The sequence below is a fragment of the Oryza sativa genome, chromosome 11, assembly GCF_034140825.1.
Source record: "Oryza sativa Japonica Group chromosome 11, ASM3414082v1".
Classification (NCBI taxonomy): domain Eukaryota; kingdom Viridiplantae; phylum Streptophyta; class Magnoliopsida; order Poales; family Poaceae; genus Oryza; species Oryza sativa.
Window position 1 is genome coordinate 30,827,109 of NC_089045.1, and position 19,115 is coordinate 30,846,223.

Genomic DNA, 19,115 nt, shown 5'->3' on the forward strand with positions numbered 1-19,115 from the left:
GTGTTGTAAATGTTGTTATATTTTTTTATAAACTTTGTAAGGTTTTATGCCCATAGCTTCTCGGAAAGAAGAAGAGTCATTGTCGTTACAACAAACATAATATGAAACAGAGGGAGTTGAATGATTTCACTTCACAAATTTTGCCTGTGGCAGGTATCCACCAATTTATTCCTGTCCACTTCAAGTCTCAAACTTGAAGCTTAAATTTTGTCAAGTCATCTGGATTCTGTGATCTACAGAACCTTTTATATACTCAGAAGTGTAGGTTGGAATATGAATGTACATCTCTTTGTATTTTCCTCACTTTTACCCCTATTTACTATGAACTTTATATTGTGTTGGTGGTCATTAGTTTGTGCATCCTTTTTTGTTTTGTGCTCTTTGTTAAGAGAATGTTTTGTGCTCTCCGAGAGGTTTGGTTATGCTTTTTGTTAGACGAATATTGTAATAAATGACCGTAGGATTTATTCCATCGTCCAAAAAAATTCTAATGTTTTTACTGAGAACTCATGCAACTATAAATTTAGTGCACAACGTGTAGTGTGAACCACGGCTCTTGGTTGGTGCAAGTCACGGTGTGAACCCTTTTTTCTCCTTCACAAACTTGGATAATGGCAATGATCAGCTAATGGTGACCCCAATTTTGTTCAATAATAGTATATTCTTTTGTGACAGAGACCCAATTGTTTGTCATGTAATTTGAGTCCACATCATCACAGTACCCTACTCTTATACTCCTCTATACAAATACAACTACAATATTCATCTATACTTTTATATGTCATGGTTGTTAACCCAAATCTCTTGTAATGCAAATATAACAACGAGACAAAAAAAGAAAATCACAATTTTATAGTCAACTAGTACCAAATAAGCCAAAAATTACCCTTATCGTAAAGACACATCTACATCGTCAAATTAAGCGAATGACATTTCTTATCTTAATTAAATCATTCTACATAAAATCCTCGATCCGACTCAAATTATTCCCCATTTAGACAAGATCGTCTAAGATAACCTCCATTTCTTCACAGAATACACTCAAACGTACCTCCATACATATTTGTATACACATACAAATTGATTATACACAAGTTCCTATAGAAGATACATATAACATGATACTACTACATCTACAAATAAAGATAGAGGGGGAGAAAGAGAAAGAACTCCATCTTCCATAGTTCCATCCAACATCCAGGCAGAGGCAGAGCCATCCTTGGCTTCCCAAAAACTCTCTTTTTTCTCTTCTCCCTTCCTTTGTTGCTTCTCCTCCTCCTCCATCGTCTCCTCTTCACCTTGCGTCCTCCCCATCCAAAGCTCACAACTTGACGACACACGCACACGCGCTCCCATGTCCTGTAGCCTCCTCTCCATGTCAAGCCACGCCGCCCCCTCGCCGTCGCAGCCGTGAGACATCCCTCCGCGCCGCGGCGAGACTTCCCCTGTGTCCATGTTCGCCGCTGGTTCTTGATTCGTTCAGGTCTCGTGACAAACTTGCTTCTCCTCCTGATTTAATTTGTCCGGTGCGGGAAGGGAAGCCTCCCTCTGCAGCATGGCGCCGTTGCGCGGGGCCAAGCGCCGGAGGAAGGCGGCGGCGGAGAAGAAGGCTGCAATGGCGGCGGCCGCTGCGGCGGGTGGCGCGCCCGGAGCAGGCGGCGGCGACTGGTGGGACGGCTTCTGCATGCGGATGTCAGGTGCGTGCATCTCTCTGAGTCTGTCTGTCTGTCTGCGGCGGCGGCGGCGGCGGTGGTGGTGGCCGCCGTACGTCTCGGTGAGATTTGTGCAGATTGCGTGGCACGTCGGTGGCTGCTCTGGTGCCGATTTTTTTTTTAGATCTAATTTGCATCGGGTTCGAATTCTTGGAGAGCTGAAGTAATCTTGTGCTTTATCGATCATATCAAGGAGCAGTTATAAACTTGTTATAAATGGTGGTACTGCAATACCACTGTCTGTCTGGTGATGCTGCATTCTGATGGATGGACAGCCACTTTAGTCTTAGGATTTGTTTAGGACACCTGCTGCTGTTGCTGCATTATATCAGTTCCGAATCGTAGAGAATTTTGAGCTATCAATTCAGATCAATCGATTATTCTGATTACTATCAGCAAGTTGATATGCTCGTGCAGTTATCATGTCTAGCAAATCGAGTATGGTTTCAGAGCAAATGCAGGCTGCAGACACCATGAAATTGAAAGATAATTGCTTGTTTAATTACTGATGCTAGTCATTGCTTCTTCTGTATGTTCCCATTTTCCAAGCTAAATGTGAGAGAATAATTCCTGTCACAGTAGATGTGTTCTGCACTTCTGTATTGGCTATATGGAAAGCTCCTGATCAGTCCATAAAAAGGCGAGATGTACTATAGCTACTCTTCCTCTAAGTATGCCGTGCTAGTCAGTGGCGAAGCCAGGATTTAGAGATGGGGGGTGCCATTTACGAGACGTGGTAACTCACTTAAGGTTAAGTGAACAGTGATATTGTAGCGTTGATGTATGATCACTAACTCGACATCATACATGTTATAGCGATTAGCTAGAAGAGAGAATGAGAACCCATAGATCATAATTTGCCAATTTAAACAGTTTGTTCCATGATTTTAATTGGAGTCTTGTAATCATTTTTAAAATGATAAATCAGTTAACTAAGTCATTTCATAAGTCCTATATATAGCTAGGCAGTTATCCTATATAGTTAGTCTCATCTGCAACTAATGATGTAATTAATGGCTAGATTATAAGGGCTAATTATCCTTGGGAGAAGAGATGGGAGGGGAGGTCACATAGGGGTTAGGGGGGTGTTGGCCCTCCCTGGCCCCTACGGTGGCTTCGCCACTGGTGCTAGTTGCAGATCATGAAGTTATACATGTGATCCAACCATATGCAGCACCAAAGCAACTGTTGTTCTAAACAATAGCCAGAATTGGTTTCGAACTCTTTCTAGATGGTAGGGGAGTTACATTTTTTTTTGGAGGACCAAATTACTGCAGGGATAGCCCCCACAGTATTGTGGTACCATTTTCTTCCAAGTTGCAAAGTTTCTTTAGTCCTGATTTGGTGGTTTAGTAATATCACATTGAGAGAAGCACATCTTCCGCAAAAGGGTAGTATTGATTTTTCTGACTATCTTCAGACTTCAGCGAAGGGAGATGGATTCTAAGTTATTACATATATCTAAACGCAAGCAACCAAAAGACTTAGGAACTTACATATACTATTATTCAATGATTGAGCTTTCTGCTAGTTGTATTTGTTCAATTAACTGCAAACAAGTTTGTAAAATAGCTTGATGTTTATCCAAATCGCAACATATACTGACCATTTTTTATTTCCTTTTCAGGAACCTTGTCTGGTATACAGGATGCACAAAGATTTGAGTTTATCTTCAAAATGCCAAGGAGAACCTTCAACTACATCTGTGGTTTGGTGAGAGATGAAATGATGGTGAGGTCTAGCAGCTATACCTTTCTTGATGGGAAGGTGCTGTCTTTAGAAGATCGGGTGGCGGTGGCTCTGATAAGGTTGAATTCTGGCGGATCACTAGTGACTGTAGGATCTGCTGTTGGTGTAAACCACTCAACCGTGTCACTGATTACTTGGAGGTTTGTTGAGGCTATGGAGGAGCGAGCAAGCCACCATTTGCGGTGGCCAGATTCCAGTGAAGTGGAGAAGATCAAATCCATGTTTGAGAAGATACATGGTTTGCCAAACTGCTGCGGTGTTGTAGACACAACACATATCACAATGTGCCTTTCTTCAGCTGAGCCAAACTGTAAGGTCTGGCTAGACCATGAGAAAAATTACAGCATGGTCTTGCAAGCTGTTATCAGTCCAGATATGAGGTTCATGGACATTGTGACAGGGTGGCCTGGTAGCATGAAAGAGTCGAGCATTTTGCATAGCTCTGGTCTTTTCAAGATGTGCGAGAAAGGAGCACGGCTTAACGGCAGCAAGATGGTAGTGTCTGATGGGTCAGAAATTGGTGAATACATAATTGGTGATGCAGGATACCCCCTTCTTCCCTGGCTTCTCACACCGTACCAAGAAAAGGACCTCTCAGATTCTAAGCTGGAGTTCAATAAGAGACACGCAGCGGCCATAACAGTTGCTCCAAGTACATTGGCGAACTTCAAGGACACATGGAAATTCCTGCATGGCGAGATGTGGCGCCCCGACAAGCACAGGCTGCCTCGGATAATCCATGTGTGCTGCATGCTGCACAACATAATCATATGCCTTCAGGATGCAACCATCGACGAGGCAGCCATGTCGAACGATCACGACGCGAATTACAAGCAGCAGGTGTGCCAGTTAGCAGATGAGAATGCTGTGAGGGTGAGGGACAAACTGTCTGAGCACTTGGTCAGCAGGTGAGGACAAGAGAAGAAAGAGGGTGTGGATGTCCCGAAGAAACTGAACCTTCTTAGTCTGCTGCAGCCTGCAGCTGAGTCTTTTAGCTGTGAGTTTCAGTTTTGATGAGTTTGTTTATTTCTTTTAGGGGAGAAAGGGGTAGTGCTAAACTGCTAATTAGTCAGTCAGTTGTGACAAATGAAAACCCAACTGTAACCGTAGAGCTCTCCAGCTCGCCCCTGTGATGTGAATTACATTTGATTACTTTGGTTCTGAATGAAAAATATCATACAGATCAAAGCTAAAGTTGAACTGCGGAAACTATCTATGAAATCATTGGCATGATTAATATTTGTGATGAACAATTAGCTTTGCAAATGATTTAATCAATGAATTTGTTTGAGAATATGTGTGCATGTTGGTGTGAGTGCGTGTGACTAATGTGGGTCAGGTTGTGATATTTGTGCCCAAAAACGGTTGTTTTGCCTGATTATATGTAGGTAACTTGAGGTCAGCCTTGGTCAATGGTGAGGACCAAGACTATGCTCATGGAGGAGCAAAGGTCTAGTGTGGTCGGGATATCATGTGAAAAAGTGACTAGTCAGGATTCTTAGAGATTAATTTTGGTCAACGGTAGGGATCGAGACTAGACTTAGGGAGGAGTTGAGGTCTAGACGGTCAAGGATGCTGGGTGACGAAGTTGGATACGAGATGGCACACGTTGGATGGACACACTGTGTGAAAGAGATATTCGCAACAGGCTTCACGAGGTGTGCGTGCAAGCGTCGATGTTCACGAAGAAAATTGGTTAAAGAAAATTGAGCAAGAGGATATGGTGCTACAGTCCATGTGACACTGTAGCGGCATGTATGGATGGCATCGATGCATGCATGTGTGTGTTGGCTGTTTGGGAGGCAAGCAGCATGCAGCGGCTCGGCAGGCAGAGTCGGGTCGGTTGGCTGCAGGCCGAGTCGGCAAGGTGGCAGTCCGACTCGGTTGGCGTTTGGTGTGGCTGCAGGTTTCGGAGAGTTTGAGAGAATTACAAATTTGGTACGTTGTAATTTGATTTGGTAATCGACGGATAGAGTCATAGTGAAACTAGGGGGTCCTATTCCTATTTTGAGTAGGAGATTTTCAATATAAATAAAGAGGGATGGTATGTCTTGAGGGTAAGCAAGTTTGAGAGGTTAGACAGGGTTTCATGAGAAACTTACGAGAAGTGTTGTGGCTGCACCTTGTGAACAATATACTTGAGAAATATAGATCATATTCAATCATTAAGGCATCGACGATCTCTTCTAGCTTCGTAAGTTTTATGTTTATGTTTGGTTTTGGCGTTAGCTTGTGAATGTTAGTTTTGCTACGATTTTGTTAAAGTTAATCCATCCAAAACCTTTTTAATACTTCATAGATCAGATCTGGAAAGTTTCGTTAGTTGGTTCTTGCTAGATTCGAATTTTGCTTAAGTTTTAGGTTTTGTTTAGTTTTGCTGAAATTCTGAGACAGCTGACTTTCGATGGTGTTTTCTCTTAAACCGTCCGGTGGAGTTGTTACTTGGTTTGTCTAGTTTATTATATCAAGTTTGCAACTCGATCTAACGGTTGGTTTAAGAGAAATCGTGTTTTTACATAAGCATTGTCGTGTTGTTTTTAGGCTGACAGTCAGACTGCGAGAATACATGCGGTCAGACCGGCTAGGCTTCAGTCAAACCGATCCTAGAAGGTCGGATAGACAACCAAACGTGTGTGTGTTTTGATCAATCAAGTTTTGATTATTTGACTTCCGCTGGCGTAATCTACCATTCACCCTCCTTTCTGCTAGATTTGGTTACTTGTGTTCGATTCTGCACTATCCTTTTGCCTCATTCGGGAGTAAATTTGTTCATTTCCATTGTAATCGGTAAAGAAACAGAAATTGGAAAATACCATCAGAAACACCTACGCGTGTATGTATGTATGGAGGCAATTAAACTTGGTGTGGTTAGTATTAGTGTTGATTTGTTCCCTTTTAAGAAAAAAAAATCCTTCATAATATTATTATGAGTTTGCTGAATCTTATAAACAAAATTTAGTAATCAAAGTTACTCCATATGTGGATACGGTTTCAAGGGAAGAGCGCTTGAAGAAGACGTACTCCGATTCCTTATAAGTTTCATGAAAAAGGGCCATAGATGATGGATCAAGACCCAACGGGGAGGTAATCCGGCCATGGATCAAGCCGACCGCCGCCGCCGCCGCCGCCACCAGGAGCTTGAACATGCGGCGGCTGATGATGATTACGGTGGTGCCTCCTCTTATCACCTCCCGCTGCCCTCCGGATTCAAGGTACATTTATCTTGTCATTTTTTATTTTTAAAATTTTTTCATAACTCTTTAGTTGACATACAATAAATGGTTTAAATTTTTCACAACTATTTTTTATAATTATTTAGATGCCATGCATCTATTTGAGTATTTGAGTTTTGTTTGTTACTTGTACAAGTTAAATTTGTACTTGTATGCTTGTGAAGTGATATATTATATATTGATCTATCTTATCAATTTTTTTGAAAATTTTTTATAACTTTAGTTGACATGCAATAAACGGGTAGATATCCACTCGAGTTATTAGAATCCATCTTATCTTATACAATTGATCAAACCAATAATCCACTTCGTTGTGTGACTGTGATATAGTATGCTTTGCTGTTGCTTATACAGATTCCCCGTTTGCCTACTACTGCCTGCGCCTTGATGAGGAGGAAGAAGACGCACAGAACGAAGCTCTCGTTGGAGAAGCTCAGACTACCGTCCTTGCTATATAGGAGTATATTCATTGGTAAAGTGAGCTGATAGAATGTTAATCGACACAGCTGTTTTGTATGTAGGACCTGCTATGCAAAGTGGTATCACAACTCACATTAAAAGAAGCAGGGAAGACAAGCATACTTTCTTCTCGGTGGAAAGATCGATGGACATATCATTCTAATCTCTGTTTTGATCACTCCGAGTTTCCAAGATACACCGCAGACAGATTTATCAACTATGTTAACCATGTGTTGCAGCAGCACAGCTTCTTGGCGGTGGACAGGTTCGAGATCAGGTTTCCACTCCAGAAACAGCAGACAAAACATGTGGATAGCTGGGTTGCTTTTGCCTCTGCATCAAGAGCAAAACATTTTGTGCTTGATTTGAGCCCAGCTGTGCACACCAATCACCAAAGTGAAGAGCACATGTATGTATTTCCAGTTGATCTTCTCGATGGTCAAAATGGCTCTCCTATCATATCTCTCCGGCTCGGCCTTGTGTGCTTAAAGCTTCCTTCTGATTTTCTTGCATAGTTTGGGGCATTTTTCCCTGGTAATTAGGAAGGTTGTAACTGCTATAGCCAATCATAGCCTCTGTTTGTACTAACTATTTTCAATTAACACCCTGTTCTAAAAGTACGATTTCTCCAAAATTCGTAGTACATCAGCATTGTTTAGACAACTTGTTCAAAGCTACAGTGTTTGTTAAGTTTATAATATATAATAGTTGATTTATCCAGCGTTCTTAAGCATTTCTCAACTAATTTAAACGGCCAAGTGGTTCTTGATTCAATTGTATAAGGCAGTTGTACATGATGTGTCAGGCAGGTTGCATTTCAGAGCATGCTTTTGCTGCTATTGAACTACCTCTTTCATTTCTATCTTAAATATACGTAGTCAGTAAGAATTCATCACATCAAGGAGCTAAGCTAGCCAAGTAGTAGCCATGGCTCTGGCCTTCGCCGTGCTCGCCACCTTCGCCGCGGCGGCGACGCCGACCACCACCACCAACCTCACCCTCCACAACCTCTGCACCCACCCTGTCTGGCCGCTCGTCACCGCCAACGCCGGCCTCCCCGCCATCGCCGACGCCGCCGGCGCGGCCACCCGCCTCGACGGCAACGGCGACGGCCTCGCCACCCTCGCGTTCCCGCCGGGGGCGTGGTCCGGGCGCGTGGTGGCGCGCACCGGCTGCAGAGGCAACGGCAGCAGCAGGTGCGACACGGGCGACGCGCCGCCGGTGACGGTGGCGCAGGTGAGCGTGCACGGGGCGGGCGGGCTGGCGGAGTACAGCGTGAGCCTGGTGGACGGGTTCAACGTGGCGGTGGTGGTGACGCCGCACGGGTTCGAGCAGGGGCGGCTGTGCCCGTCGCTCGGGTGCGCCGTGGACCTCGCCGCGGACTGCCCCGGCGACGGGGGCAGGGGGGGGTGCATGGCGGCGGGGCAGGCGGAGGCGTTCAAGGCGAGGTGCCCGGACACGAGGACGACGCCGACGGACGTGGAGGTGACGCCGCAGCGGTGCATCCAGCCAGCCGAGCTCAAGGTCGTCTTCTGCCCGCCGGACAACACCTCCTCCACTCACTGACTGATTCATTGATGGTTAGCAAGGAGGAGTAGTGATTAGTCGCAAATAATAATCCTAATTAGCACGTAGTAAGAGGCTTCATGCGCTGATGGTGATTGCATTAAGAAGGCGCGCGTCTGTTCGTCGCCGGTAGCTACACTTGTTACTGTTAGAAATGCATGCTGTACGTGTGATTCATTCAATAAATGGTTTAACTCCGAATCTGCCAGTTCAGACCTCAATCCGATTTATTTGAACCATCACCAAATTGAATTCCACTAGCTACATAGCTAGGCCACAAACAATGCATGGTACAAATTCGTAAGGTTATTATTAATCTGTGTGGCTGAGGATTGAGATGTAGTACAATTAGTATATGGCATCTGCAATATGCTACGCATGTCTCTCTCCATCAGTGCCCTGCTTAATTGGTAGCTCAGGCAAAATAATTATATTTACCACCATTGCCGTCAGGGCTCCGATGCATATATGCTTCATTTTCATTTCGACTTTATAAGAGTATATTTTACTTTAAGGGATACTCCTTCCAATTTCATAATTCTTAATGCTTTAGATAATGACAAGGTTTTCAAAATATATCTTTGACTATGTTTTTTCTATTATAACATGTACAATAAATTAAATATATTTTAGCTTTAGTAATTTGTAAGATAAATCTATATATATATATATATATATATGTTGTTCTAGTGAATTAGAAATAAATATTTTTTATATTAATAGTTAAAATTATAAAAGTTTGATCCCAATCTTATCGAAAACGTCAAGAATTATGAAGCCGGAGGAAGGATTGAGATATGATTGATTATTATATCATATACTCTAATAGACTTGCTCTCGTTTTCCCTAATGCTAGTGCTACGTCCGTGGTTTACAACGAAATTGCGAGGAACATCAATGAATAGTTGTATGGGTTCAATTTTTATCTATGTTTTTCTGCGGGCCGGGTTGGTTTGTTTCCTACGCGACCAGGAAAGTAGGATGGTGGAAGAAAAGATGTCCGCTTTTAAAGTAGTGGAGCAACGAAGCACTATGGAGTATATAGGTCCATTTTTAATATAAATCAATATGGAGTATATAGGTAGTTAGTGGTAGTAAGTAGTTAACCTTATGACGAAGTAATCACCAAATTAAGGCCATGCATGGACGTCTCCTCTTCCTCTTCGTATATATATACCACACGACAGCGGTTGCATCCATCCATCGATCAGAGGAGGCATCATGAAGGCGTCCATGGCGTTCACCGTCCTCGCGCTCGCCGTCGTCGCCGTCTCCGGTGCGGCGGCGGCGTGGACCACCACCTTCACCATGCACAACCTCTGCCCCTACACGGTCTGGCCGCTCGTCACCCCCAACGCCGGTCAGCCCGCCATCATCACCGGCGGCGCCACCATCCGCCTCGACCCCAACGGCCTCGCCAGCCTCGCGTTCCCGGCCGCCGCCGGGTGGTCGGGCCGCGTCGTGCCGCGCACCGGCTGCACCGGGGCGGCCACGTGCGCCACCGGCGACGCGCCGCCGGCCACCGTGGCGCAGGTGAGCGTGAACGCGGCGGGCGGGCTGGCGGAGTACAGCGTGAGCCTGGTCGACGGCTTCAACGTGCCGGCGACGATCACGCCGCACGCGTTCGACGGGAGCCAGACGTGCCCGGTGCTGGGGTGCGCCGCGGACATCAACGCGGCGTGCCCCGCGGACGCCAGGGTCGGCGCCGGGTGCAGGGCCTCGCCGCAGTTCTTCAAGGAGATGTGCCCCGAGGCGAGGACGACGGCGACCGACGTGGAGGCGACGCCGCAGAAGTGCTTCGGCCCCGGCGAGCTCAAGGTCGTCTTCTGCCCAACCAATTGAATGACTGATCGATCAAGCCATCATCCATATATGTGGTCAATTGGCGATGGAATTAATAAGCTTGCGATTAAATTATTTGTGTGATTTCTGTGTACGTGACCATGTAACAAAAATTCCTTTCAAAATCTAAAAATAAAAAAAATCGTGGCATTTGGTTCCAAAGCACAAGGCTACAAATGGCGGCATCACATCACATCAGCCATTCCAACCTCGTAGCAACCGTCGAACACCTTGTCTTGTAGTCGCCATGGCCAACAACCATGCCTAAGCAAAGCAGAGCGACACCTGATCGCGATCGGGCTCAATCATCAAAGCCTCGTCGCCCATGTCTCTCCCGGGGGTGAGCGCGTCGACGTTCAAGTCGCCGGTGTTCATCGGCCTCCTGGCCGTCATGTGCGTCGCCGTCGTGCTCCTGCTGCACCACTGCGTCCTCGTCACCTTCTGCGACACCAGGAGGCGCCGTCGACGCCGACGCCGCCGGGGCACCTCCACGCAGCAGCAGCACGTGCAGCAGGGGGAGGACGACGACGACGACGACGACGAGGACGACATGATGAGCTCGTCGTCGCAGGCGAAGCTGGTGGTGTGCCCGTACAAGAAGGCGGAGGAGTGGGGCGAGGCGATGTGCCCGGTGTGCCTGTCGGAGTTCGGCGACGGCGAGGCGGTGCGCGTGCTGCCGGAGTGCATGCACTACTTCCACGTGGACTGCATCGGCACCTGGCTCCGCGCCAACACCAGCTGCCCGCTCTGCCGCGCCGACACCACGCCCAGCTCCGGCGATCTCCACCACCACCTCTCCATCTCCGTCTCCCTAGAAGAAATCCTAGTGCGCACCTAGCACCCACTTCACCACCGCGATATTATAGCTGTGGGCGGGCGGCTCGCCGGCCTAACCAAATGGCTGGCTGGTGCCGTAGCGGAGTGTAAGCAGCTGCTCTGCTTCAGTTTTTGGAGGGAGATGCAGAAATGAAATTCGTTTTTTGCCTGGATTTGATGCAATCCGATCAATGATGAAATGTTTGTCTGCAAATCAATCTAGCAGTAACTGTTAAATTCTTACTCATTCTTATGCACATCTGCAGGTGATTTAGATTGACACCCTGACTTTCAATATCCTATTGAAATGAAATGCAGAACTGTACACAACTTTGCTCATGGTTTTTCGTATGCAGATGAAAGTAGTCTAATTCTACGAATTGAGGATGATGAACAAAGAGCAATCGTGCTGCAAATAGTAAAGATTTGGACATCTCCCAGAGCATTGAGAGTAACCAGAGAAAACGATAAAAACGATATGAACTACAGATTTCCACTCGATAGTAACAAGTAAACAATCCTTGTGACCGTCGTCAAGCCTCCATAAGTAGGAGTAGTATGATAAGTAAGTTACCGCTAATCACTTTGCCCACGGTTAATCTAGCTAGCCAAGCCACGCCACCGACTTCCGGCGATGTCCAACAACAACGGCAACCCCGGGTACTACAACAACAGGAACGCCGGCGATCAGTCGGACTACAAGGCGACGATCGCCATCCTGTTCAGCGTCTTCTTTGTCGTCATCCTCATCAGGCTCATCCACTTCATCATCAACCAGTCAAACAACCGCGCTCCGGCGAACGGTGGCGCCGCCGCTACTAGCGACAGGCGGCTGGGAGGCGGCGGCGGCGTTTCACGTGTGCCGGCCAGACTTCCCCGTCAGCGTCCGGGCGGCGCCGGCGCCGGCAACGGCACCGCTATGGCGTGGCAGCCACCGCCGTGCACCAGCACGTACCGGAGGGACGACGGGTGGAAGGAGACGGCGTGCCCGGTGTGCCTGTCGGAGTTCGCCGACGGCGAGCTCATCCGGCTGCTGCCGGAGTGCATGCACTACTTCCACGCCGCCTGCATCGACGAGTGGCTGCGCACGCGCGCCACCTGCCCGCTCTGCCGCGCCGCGCCCGCCGGCGATGTCTCCACGGCGTGACATAATGCTAGCTCTTGTCTGTGCATCTCTTTACTGTTTTTTTACTTCACAGATAACTCATTCATCAATGTACATTCATTCCAATATAATTTGATCATATATATTCCGCCAACAAGAGATTAAAAAGTGCTTCCCCATTTAGCATCCGATTCCGCAAAATTCAACCTGAATTCGCAAACTGCAGCACTTCACAGTGCAATGCACGCACGCACACTGAAAATTTTCAGACTCACCAGCAGAGAGAAGCAGTCGTCAGGAAAATTATTCAGAACAAAAGCAACCGAGGGCTGTTAGCTTGTTAGGTGATAATATGACCTTCTTCTAGGATAATAAGAGCTTCTATATATACAAGGGGGCTAGAAAATCGAAGCCTGCAGTTATGTGCCCAACAATCTAAGAAAAATGATGGCATAAAATGTCTATATGCTGATTGTACAATGACACCGTATAGTTATTTCTTCCAAGCCCTATATGCTCACATCTTCCTCAGATTATCAAGCCGGGCCTGTAGGTCGTCATCTATCCCACCGTCCCCACCTCCAGCGGCTTCAGCTTGAGCGGCAACCTTTCCTGCTCCAACCGGTGCAGCAACAGCGGTTGAAGGAGCCCCGACAAGCTGTGTTTAGAGCACAAGGTTGTCAATGTTACATTGTGAATCGAAAATCCCATCCATACAACTGCTAAGTTAGTGTATCCTATCGTAGACTCAAGAGAAGAATGGCATACTAGCATGATGCTTACCTCTGAGTTGACGTCGATGCCAATTTCGTCAAGGACCTGGTTTACCAGTTCTTCTGTTTCTTCCTCCTCCTCATCGCCCTCCAAAGCATCGTCAATGGCATCATTCATTGTGCTACTGACTATCTCCATCTTCTCGTTTTGTATCTCAAACTCCCGCATTATCTTCTGCAGAGCTGGTAGATTCATCTGCCTGTTCATCTGTCTCATGGCTTTTGTGACACCCTTCATGGCCTCACCCATAGCTTGTGTCGATTTCAATGTCTGCAAGCATTCAGTAACAGCCATTAGGAGATTTTGCACAAAAATAGTTTGGGTTGTTAAGAAAAAGGTCAGTTATCTGAATTTGGTAAGACTGTTCTTATCACAATTTACGGATAGAATAATCCGCTTAAATGCCCGAACAGAACTATAGCACCTGCTTGACTGAGATAATTACCTGAATTCGAAGAGATACACCCTGTAGCTGGGACTTGAGGGCATAGAATTTTGTGATCTGATGTCTTGTGCGGATAAGGTCCTTTGCCATAATTTTTACGGCTCCCTGTGAAAAATGTTAAAGGGCATCAAAACATATGCCACAACCGATGATCACTAAAAGCAAGCATTTGGAGTTCTTTTTCTCTTTTTAATTTCATGTTGGGCTTTGAGTTACAAGCAGCACAAAAACTATAACTTAGCCTTAAGGGGACAAAGGTAAATTCTATGAAATAGAAATTCATCAAACAGATCCTGACAGAAATTCTGCTTTCTCCTAACAGAACATGTCAACAACAAACAAAAGCCTGTAACTGATAATCTCAACCAGATTAAATTGGTTAGATTTAACCAATGTGAAGCAATCCTATGCAAATAAATGTAAGCAATGGGAACTGGAGAGTAGAATAAGATAATGTGTATGATACATTTTTAGACCTCATAACATCTGCCAAGCTACTGTGCGAAATTGCCTAATCAAGGAAGAAATGTAACACCAAGCCATCTATTGTATAAGGTATGGTGGGGATTTTTATCAGACATAAAGCTTAGTATGTTGGCATTCAGTAAAGTATGTGACAAGGTTGAATCGAATGAAACTATTGATGAATATGATGGGAGTATGAAATCATAAGTGAGGGAAGGCAATGAGTTTGGGGGGGCGCACCATCTGTCCTTGCTTGGCCACCTTCTTGATCTCGGCGATGAGCTTCTTCTCCTGAGCCTGCAGGCCCTGCCTCTCCCTCTCGATCTCCCTGATGGATTTATCCAGCATCCGCTTGTTCTCCCGCAGCAACTCTGCATGCCGTTGACCAAAAACGAATTCAATGAACACAAAGACTTATTCTATTTCGCTCCAAGAACCAATTCCGACAAGATTAACGCCGTTGGATCGGAAGGAAGCTATTAGGGTTCTTCCGGCGACGGGAGAAAAATCTCGAGTTTGGATCCCAATCGGGGGGGAAGAAGCACGCAGATGTGGTAAGGAGGAGAAAGAGGAAGGACGAACCGGCTGGGGTCTTCCGCTTGCCGAAGATGAAGCTCATGGCGGCTCGATCGATTGGATTCGGGTTTCGATCTGCTCCGCGATTACCCCTTTCCCCCTCGCTGCGATCGATGCAATAACCCTTCTTCTTCTTCTTCTTCTTCTTGGGTGGATTCGGTTGGGTTGGGGATTCGCGATGGATTTGATAAATTGGGTTTCGATTGATTCGTCACCAAGTAAACCCCGTAACGCGTTTTAGTGAGTTGTGACGCGATGCGGCGGGGTGACCTTTTCTTTGCGTCCGTGTCAACGCGATACAAATAAGTTTATCTTTTCTCCTTTGAGTTGTTTCAAAAAAAAAAACTTTTCTTATTTGAATCCCAAACGTATTCGGTTGGAAGCTAATTTTGATTTGTTTAAACCGAAAACAATTAGTAGCTAGTACTACTCTAACCCCTTTCTGTTTATGCTAGACTTGTGGCCTTAGATTTTTAAGTCAATTTTTTCCTGGTTTATTAGTTGATTTTCTATACTTGCTAAAATACTCCATCCGTTTCGTAATGTAAGACTTTCTAGCATTACTTATATTCATATATATGTTAATAAATCTAGATGCGTATATCTGACTAGATTCATTAACTTCTATGAAAATACAGGCAATGTTAGAAAGTCTTACATCGTGAAACGGAGGAAGTAGTAGCACATAAGCTCAAGCATTTTTTTTCTTTTTTTCTTCTTCGAGAAGTCCAATGCAACCTTCCCTCCCTACAGTCCATCTAAATTTATTTGTTATTTTGTTGTGAATCATCCAAATAAGTCATCAATCATGTTAAGTTCATGTGTTTTATATTCCTGTAGGATCGGTACCTTTTTCTGTTTTCATAGTTTCAAAATATTGTGTTCGAAAAAAGACAAAGTATGTTGTGTAGATTTTCTAATCTTCTAAACATAATAAGCCTAAAGATTACCCCGATGTTAAATATTAGGGGTAACGGCCTAACTGGCCATTTGTTTGACATATTTGCGCCTGTTTTTTATTTAACCAGAGGGAAAATAGGGGGACGTTGTCCCTTGTACCGCTCTAATGTTCGTCGACGTATGCGAGGCAGTCATAGCAAGGCTGCAAGCAGTGTTGTATGCGAGGCCACTGGCTTGATCCCAAATGGGTCACCGGCGATCAACTGCAGTATGGCGTCGTCCTTCGGAGTGCCACCTGCATTGATCTGGAACCACCCTTTGGATATGTTCCATCGCTCTCTAAGGATTGGGGTTATTCGTCAGCATAACACAACACCGGCATCCTCTATTAATATTTCGTTATGGATATTGGGGATGTAAAAAAAGAAATTAGCGCTATTGATCAATGCACGTGAATAGAGAAATAAAGTCGCATGGGCAACCGGTGGAAATGGCCATAGCGTGATTTTCTCCCAGTTTTCATGCCGAGAGATAAATTTCTCAACACGTTGTGCTAAACTTTCGTGTACCAACCAATTATGCTTGCATTAGTAAAAAAAAAATTGTATGGAGACAGGCAGAGTGGTGTTGGATATGGATTACAGAATATTGGTAAGCGTTAGATATCATATTCTACCATTAATAAGTAGATGCCGCGTTTGCAATGAACTGAATCGATCTGTACTCCGTGTGTATCAGTATCATCAATTCATCAGTGTTGTATGTCCAGGATATATGTATGATCCATCCATGGATGGATGGTTCCAATCTTTGTCAGCAACCAAGCGATCTAGCTATGTGGATCATGTATATGGATGCGTCCTACAAAAGATTAAAGTAGACGCGTTGCAGGCAGCTATCCATCCGCTGTGTGCTAGCTACTTGTTGTTCTCTGTATGCCATATGCTGATATGCGTATCATCCACACAAGATATATATGTCTCTCGATCCACTTGCCTGCCAACATGTACAAATCTTGTTCAGGATACTGTTACTGCAAGTGTTTTCAGGTAAGGAGTTCAGGAAGAGTCTCAACTCAAGTAAAGATAAGTCATATGAACCACAACATGCAGGATGCAGCCTAATTTTTCTGATGAATAGCACAGTGCACAAGGACAGAAAGTGGCATTGCTGTCATGGGACAAGCATATATGTTGTTTTGCTTTCGGTTTGATTTCTAGCACTAGAAAAATTCAGAGGCGCTCCTGTGCAGCAGCCTGCAGGCAAAGCAAGGCTCCTTCCATTCCGTCAGATTCAATATCGTCACAGGCATGTCATGCACACTCAGCTCTCCATCTCCATCGGTGATTCATCAGAGGAGTTGAGTGAGGTAGGTAGCTATCCGTCCGTTACACTTACTTAGCCATCGATGCACGCGTGCTTCAATTTATGATTCTACTGCATCCACTGCAAGAGCCCATGGCGATTGGCCGTCGTCTCTCCTCTCCTGAAACCTCAAACTGAAGGTTAGGTTAGGTTAGATTAGCTTAGCTTAATTGGATAAGCTCTTCGATCGTCTGCTGAACCATGGTCGTGGTCATGCCGATGGATGCCGCGCCCACCACATCACAATCTTGCCTTTTGGTTTTTGCTGCAGATATGCTAAACTCATCTGTCTCTACTCTTCCCTTGCAAGCTGCAAAATCCATTACCAACCACTACCGGTTGTTTTCTATTAGTCTTCTCTTCCCCCACTCCACTACTAAAAGTTAGTAGTAAAACAAAGAAGAAGAGTATCAATGACTGATTGACTGACTGATGAAGAGAGATCATATTGGCCTGCCAGTTAGTTGTTGCATCTCAGCTTTCTTGCAAATGTTCAGACCTTCACTGCATGCCCAATAACCATATGAATGCCCGTTTATATGCGCAACATGAAGTGGAACTGATGGTTCCAATTATTGTGATATCTTCTTTTATTATGGTTGGTTTTTCTGTCTGGTTCTAACATGATGAGAGCTAGGGAGAAATTATTTATTTATATATGGATGGACAATACAGATTATATTTACAGATTTTTGGCTGGTCCGGTCCTTCTTAACAGCTGATACAGTGCATCTCGTGTTTAGTCATCTCCAGTCCACACCACAAGCAGCAGCAGCTACCCGGCAAAAACAAGCAGCAGCAGCAGCTAGTGATTGATGAAGAAGAGAACAGAGGCTGGCTGGTTGGTATGCAAATTCCAATTAAGCCAGGCTACAACCTTCAGAGTGTGGTCCTTAATTTCCTTTGCTTCATGCAGGATTTCAGCATAAGCTTGCTGATTGCTGCCTACATTTGCCTAACCAACAGACCTTCTAAGCCTGCCATGTGGCCCACTCGCCTTGCCGGGCCCACCTGTCAGCGAGACACTGTGCAGTTAACAACCCCCTCTCCTCCATTTGCATCTAGATTGCTAGCAACATGATTGATGTCTGACCTAATGGTATTTTGTTTCCATGAGGAAGCAAATTTCATTTCTTTTTTTTTTTCTCAGCTGGCATCTGTTGTGCCTCGTGACCTGAAAATCTGTAATTTTGTCTCCTCATCAGGCAAGGTATTACTCTACATTAGGAGAAGAATGGAACTTAATTATGCATGGATCTTCTCTACCCTTCATCCAGCCCTACCAATCTGTTTTGTTTTTCATGTGGTCCTATGTATCTGTGATATGCATGCTACTGGTAATAGTGTGGGGGGAAAAAAAGAAAAGAAGCTGCTCATCTCAGTGGTGAGAAAACACATTGATGGGCATATCCACTATGCACTTGTTGTATTCATTGCAAATGATGGGCCTGTAAAAGCCATCTTTTCAATTTCATGTCTCAGGATTTGTTGCTAGCCTTTCATGTGATAAACTTGTAAGCATTGCACCTGGGGCTCATTATTGAAATTCTGAAGCTAACAGTATCATCTGCAATGGGGAAAGAAAGAAAGTCCAATGTTCTTGGCTTCTTGCAAAAAGGAATAAATACATTTGTTCAGGGAAAGACCTGCAATCAGGTTCTATAATTCTCAATTCAACCTGGCTTTTGATGGATTTTATTCTTTAAGATGACTCAAAAGACCTATCTTTTGATGGTGCAACGGTTATAATTGAGGTCACAAGTAGCATATGCTTTTCTTTTAACTATACTAGTTCATCTTTGCTAATCCTTGTGCAAGTAAATGGTGTACCCCATGCTTGTTGATAAGTTTATGTTACATCCATATTTGCTGATAAATTTTGCTACAAAAGGTAGGATAAAACTTTGCACATGGGTACATCTTTGTACAAGGAAGACTAGCAGCCAGCTTACTAGAACGAAAAACTACAAAAAGGACCACATATTTGTATCCTGTGTCTGTATGCACGGTCGTGTACATCCATATTTATACGGTTGGTGAGAAAATGCTGAAGAATGAAGCAGAGAAACTTGTTTGTTTCCCGGCAAATATGGTCTATGAAGCAAGGT

The 19,115-nt window shown here is 44.9% G+C and overlaps 5 protein-coding genes and 1 long non-coding RNA gene across 8 annotated transcripts; 5 read left to right on the forward strand and 1 right to left on the reverse strand.

Annotated features, from left to right (window-relative positions):
• The first annotated feature begins 1,262 nt into the window (after positions 1 to 1,262).
• Positions 1,263 to 4,714, forward strand: LOC4351201 (protein ALP1-like). Its single transcript, XM_015759818.3, has 2 exons — positions 1,263 to 1,697; positions 3,340 to 4,714. The coding sequence occupies exons 1-2, from the start codon at positions 1,556 to 1,558 to the stop codon at positions 4,371 to 4,373; spliced, it is 1,176 nt and encodes a 391-aa protein (XP_015615304.1). The 5' UTR covers positions 1,263 to 1,555; the 3' UTR covers positions 4,374 to 4,714.
• Positions 4,715 to 7,891: 3,177 nt separating this feature from the next.
• Positions 7,892 to 8,940, forward strand: LOC4351203 (osmotin-like protein). Its single transcript, XM_015761131.3, has one exon. The coding sequence runs from the start codon at positions 8,081 to 8,083 to the stop codon at positions 8,717 to 8,719; it is 639 nt and encodes a 212-aa protein (XP_015616617.1). The 5' UTR covers positions 7,892 to 8,080; the 3' UTR covers positions 8,720 to 8,940.
• Positions 8,941 to 9,917: 977 nt separating this feature from the next.
• Positions 9,918 to 11,591, forward strand: LOC4351204 (thaumatin-like protein 1). Its single transcript, XM_015759619.3, has 2 exons — positions 9,918 to 10,461; positions 10,907 to 11,591. The coding sequence occupies exons 1-2, from the start codon at positions 9,941 to 9,943 to the stop codon at positions 11,397 to 11,399; spliced, it is 1,014 nt and encodes a 337-aa protein (XP_015615105.1). The 5' UTR covers positions 9,918 to 9,940; the 3' UTR covers positions 11,400 to 11,591.
• A 420-nt stretch (positions 11,592 to 12,011) lies between these two features.
• On the forward strand, positions 12,012 to 13,142 carry LOC107278088 (RING-H2 finger protein ATL39). Its single transcript, XM_066305354.1, has one exon. The coding sequence runs from the start codon at positions 12,012 to 12,014 to the stop codon at positions 12,522 to 12,524; it is 513 nt and encodes a 170-aa protein (XP_066161451.1). The 3' UTR covers positions 12,525 to 13,142.
• On the reverse strand, positions 12,763 to 14,904 carry LOC4351205 (vacuolar protein sorting-associated protein 2 homolog 1). The gene is made up of 5 exons (XM_015759617.2): positions 14,749 to 14,904; positions 14,407 to 14,537; positions 13,702 to 13,806; positions 13,266 to 13,526; positions 12,763 to 13,140 (listed from the first exon to the last, which is right to left on the reverse strand). The coding sequence occupies exons 1-5, from the start codon at positions 14,783 to 14,785 to the stop codon at positions 13,000 to 13,002; spliced, it is 675 nt and encodes a 224-aa protein (XP_015615103.2). The 5' UTR covers positions 14,786 to 14,904; the 3' UTR covers positions 12,763 to 12,999.
• Positions 14,905 to 16,869: 1,965 nt separating this feature from the next.
• LOC136354031 (uncharacterized) lies at positions 16,870 to 18,647 on the forward strand. 3 transcript variants are annotated; one of them, XR_010737717.1, is made up of 4 exons: positions 16,870 to 17,011; positions 17,726 to 17,848; positions 17,924 to 18,039; positions 18,213 to 18,501. It is a non-coding gene; the product is annotated as an uncharacterized lncRNA (long non-coding RNA). The 3 variants fall into 3 exon arrangements; XR_010737716.1 differs by having other exon boundaries at positions 16,874 to 17,011; positions 17,726 to 17,852; positions 17,924 to 18,106; positions 18,213 to 18,647; XR_010737715.1 differs by having other exon boundaries at positions 16,884 to 17,011; positions 17,924 to 18,106; positions 18,213 to 18,647.
• The last annotated feature ends 468 nt before the right edge of the window (positions 18,648 to 19,115 follow it).

Coding starts and splice junctions, on each gene's coding strand:
- LOC4351201 (XM_015759818.3), top strand. CDS start 1,556: ATGGCGCCGTTGCGCGGGGCCAAGCGCCGGAGGAAGGCGGCGGCGGAG. Junction 1,698..3,339: donor CTTCTGCATGCGGATGTCAG/GTGCGTGCATCT, acceptor TTTCCTTTTCAG/GAACCTTGTCTGGTATACAG.
- LOC4351203 (XM_015761131.3), top strand. CDS start 8,081: ATGGCTCTGGCCTTCGCCGTGCTCGCCACCTTCGCCGCGGCGGCGACG.
- LOC4351204 (XM_015759619.3), top strand. CDS start 9,941: ATGAAGGCGTCCATGGCGTTCACCGTCCTCGCGCTCGCCGTCGTCGCC. Junction 10,462..10,906: donor CCGCAGTTCTTCAAGGAGAT/GTGCCCCGAGGC, acceptor CCCGGGGGTGAG/CGCGTCGACGTTCAAGTCGC.
- LOC107278088 (XM_066305354.1), top strand. CDS start 12,012: ATGTCCAACAACAACGGCAACCCCGGGTACTACAACAACAGGAACGCC.
- LOC4351205 (XM_015759617.2), bottom strand. CDS start 14,785: ATGAGCTTCATCTTCGGCAAGCGGAAGACCCCAGCCG. Junction 14,538..14,748: donor CAAGCGGAAGACCCCAGCCG/GTTCGTCCTTCC, acceptor AACGGCATGCAG/AGTTGCTGCGGGAGAACAAG. Junction 13,527..13,701: donor GTGTATCTCTTCGAATTCAG/GTAATTATCTCA, acceptor GAATGCTTGCAG/ACATTGAAATCGACACAAGC.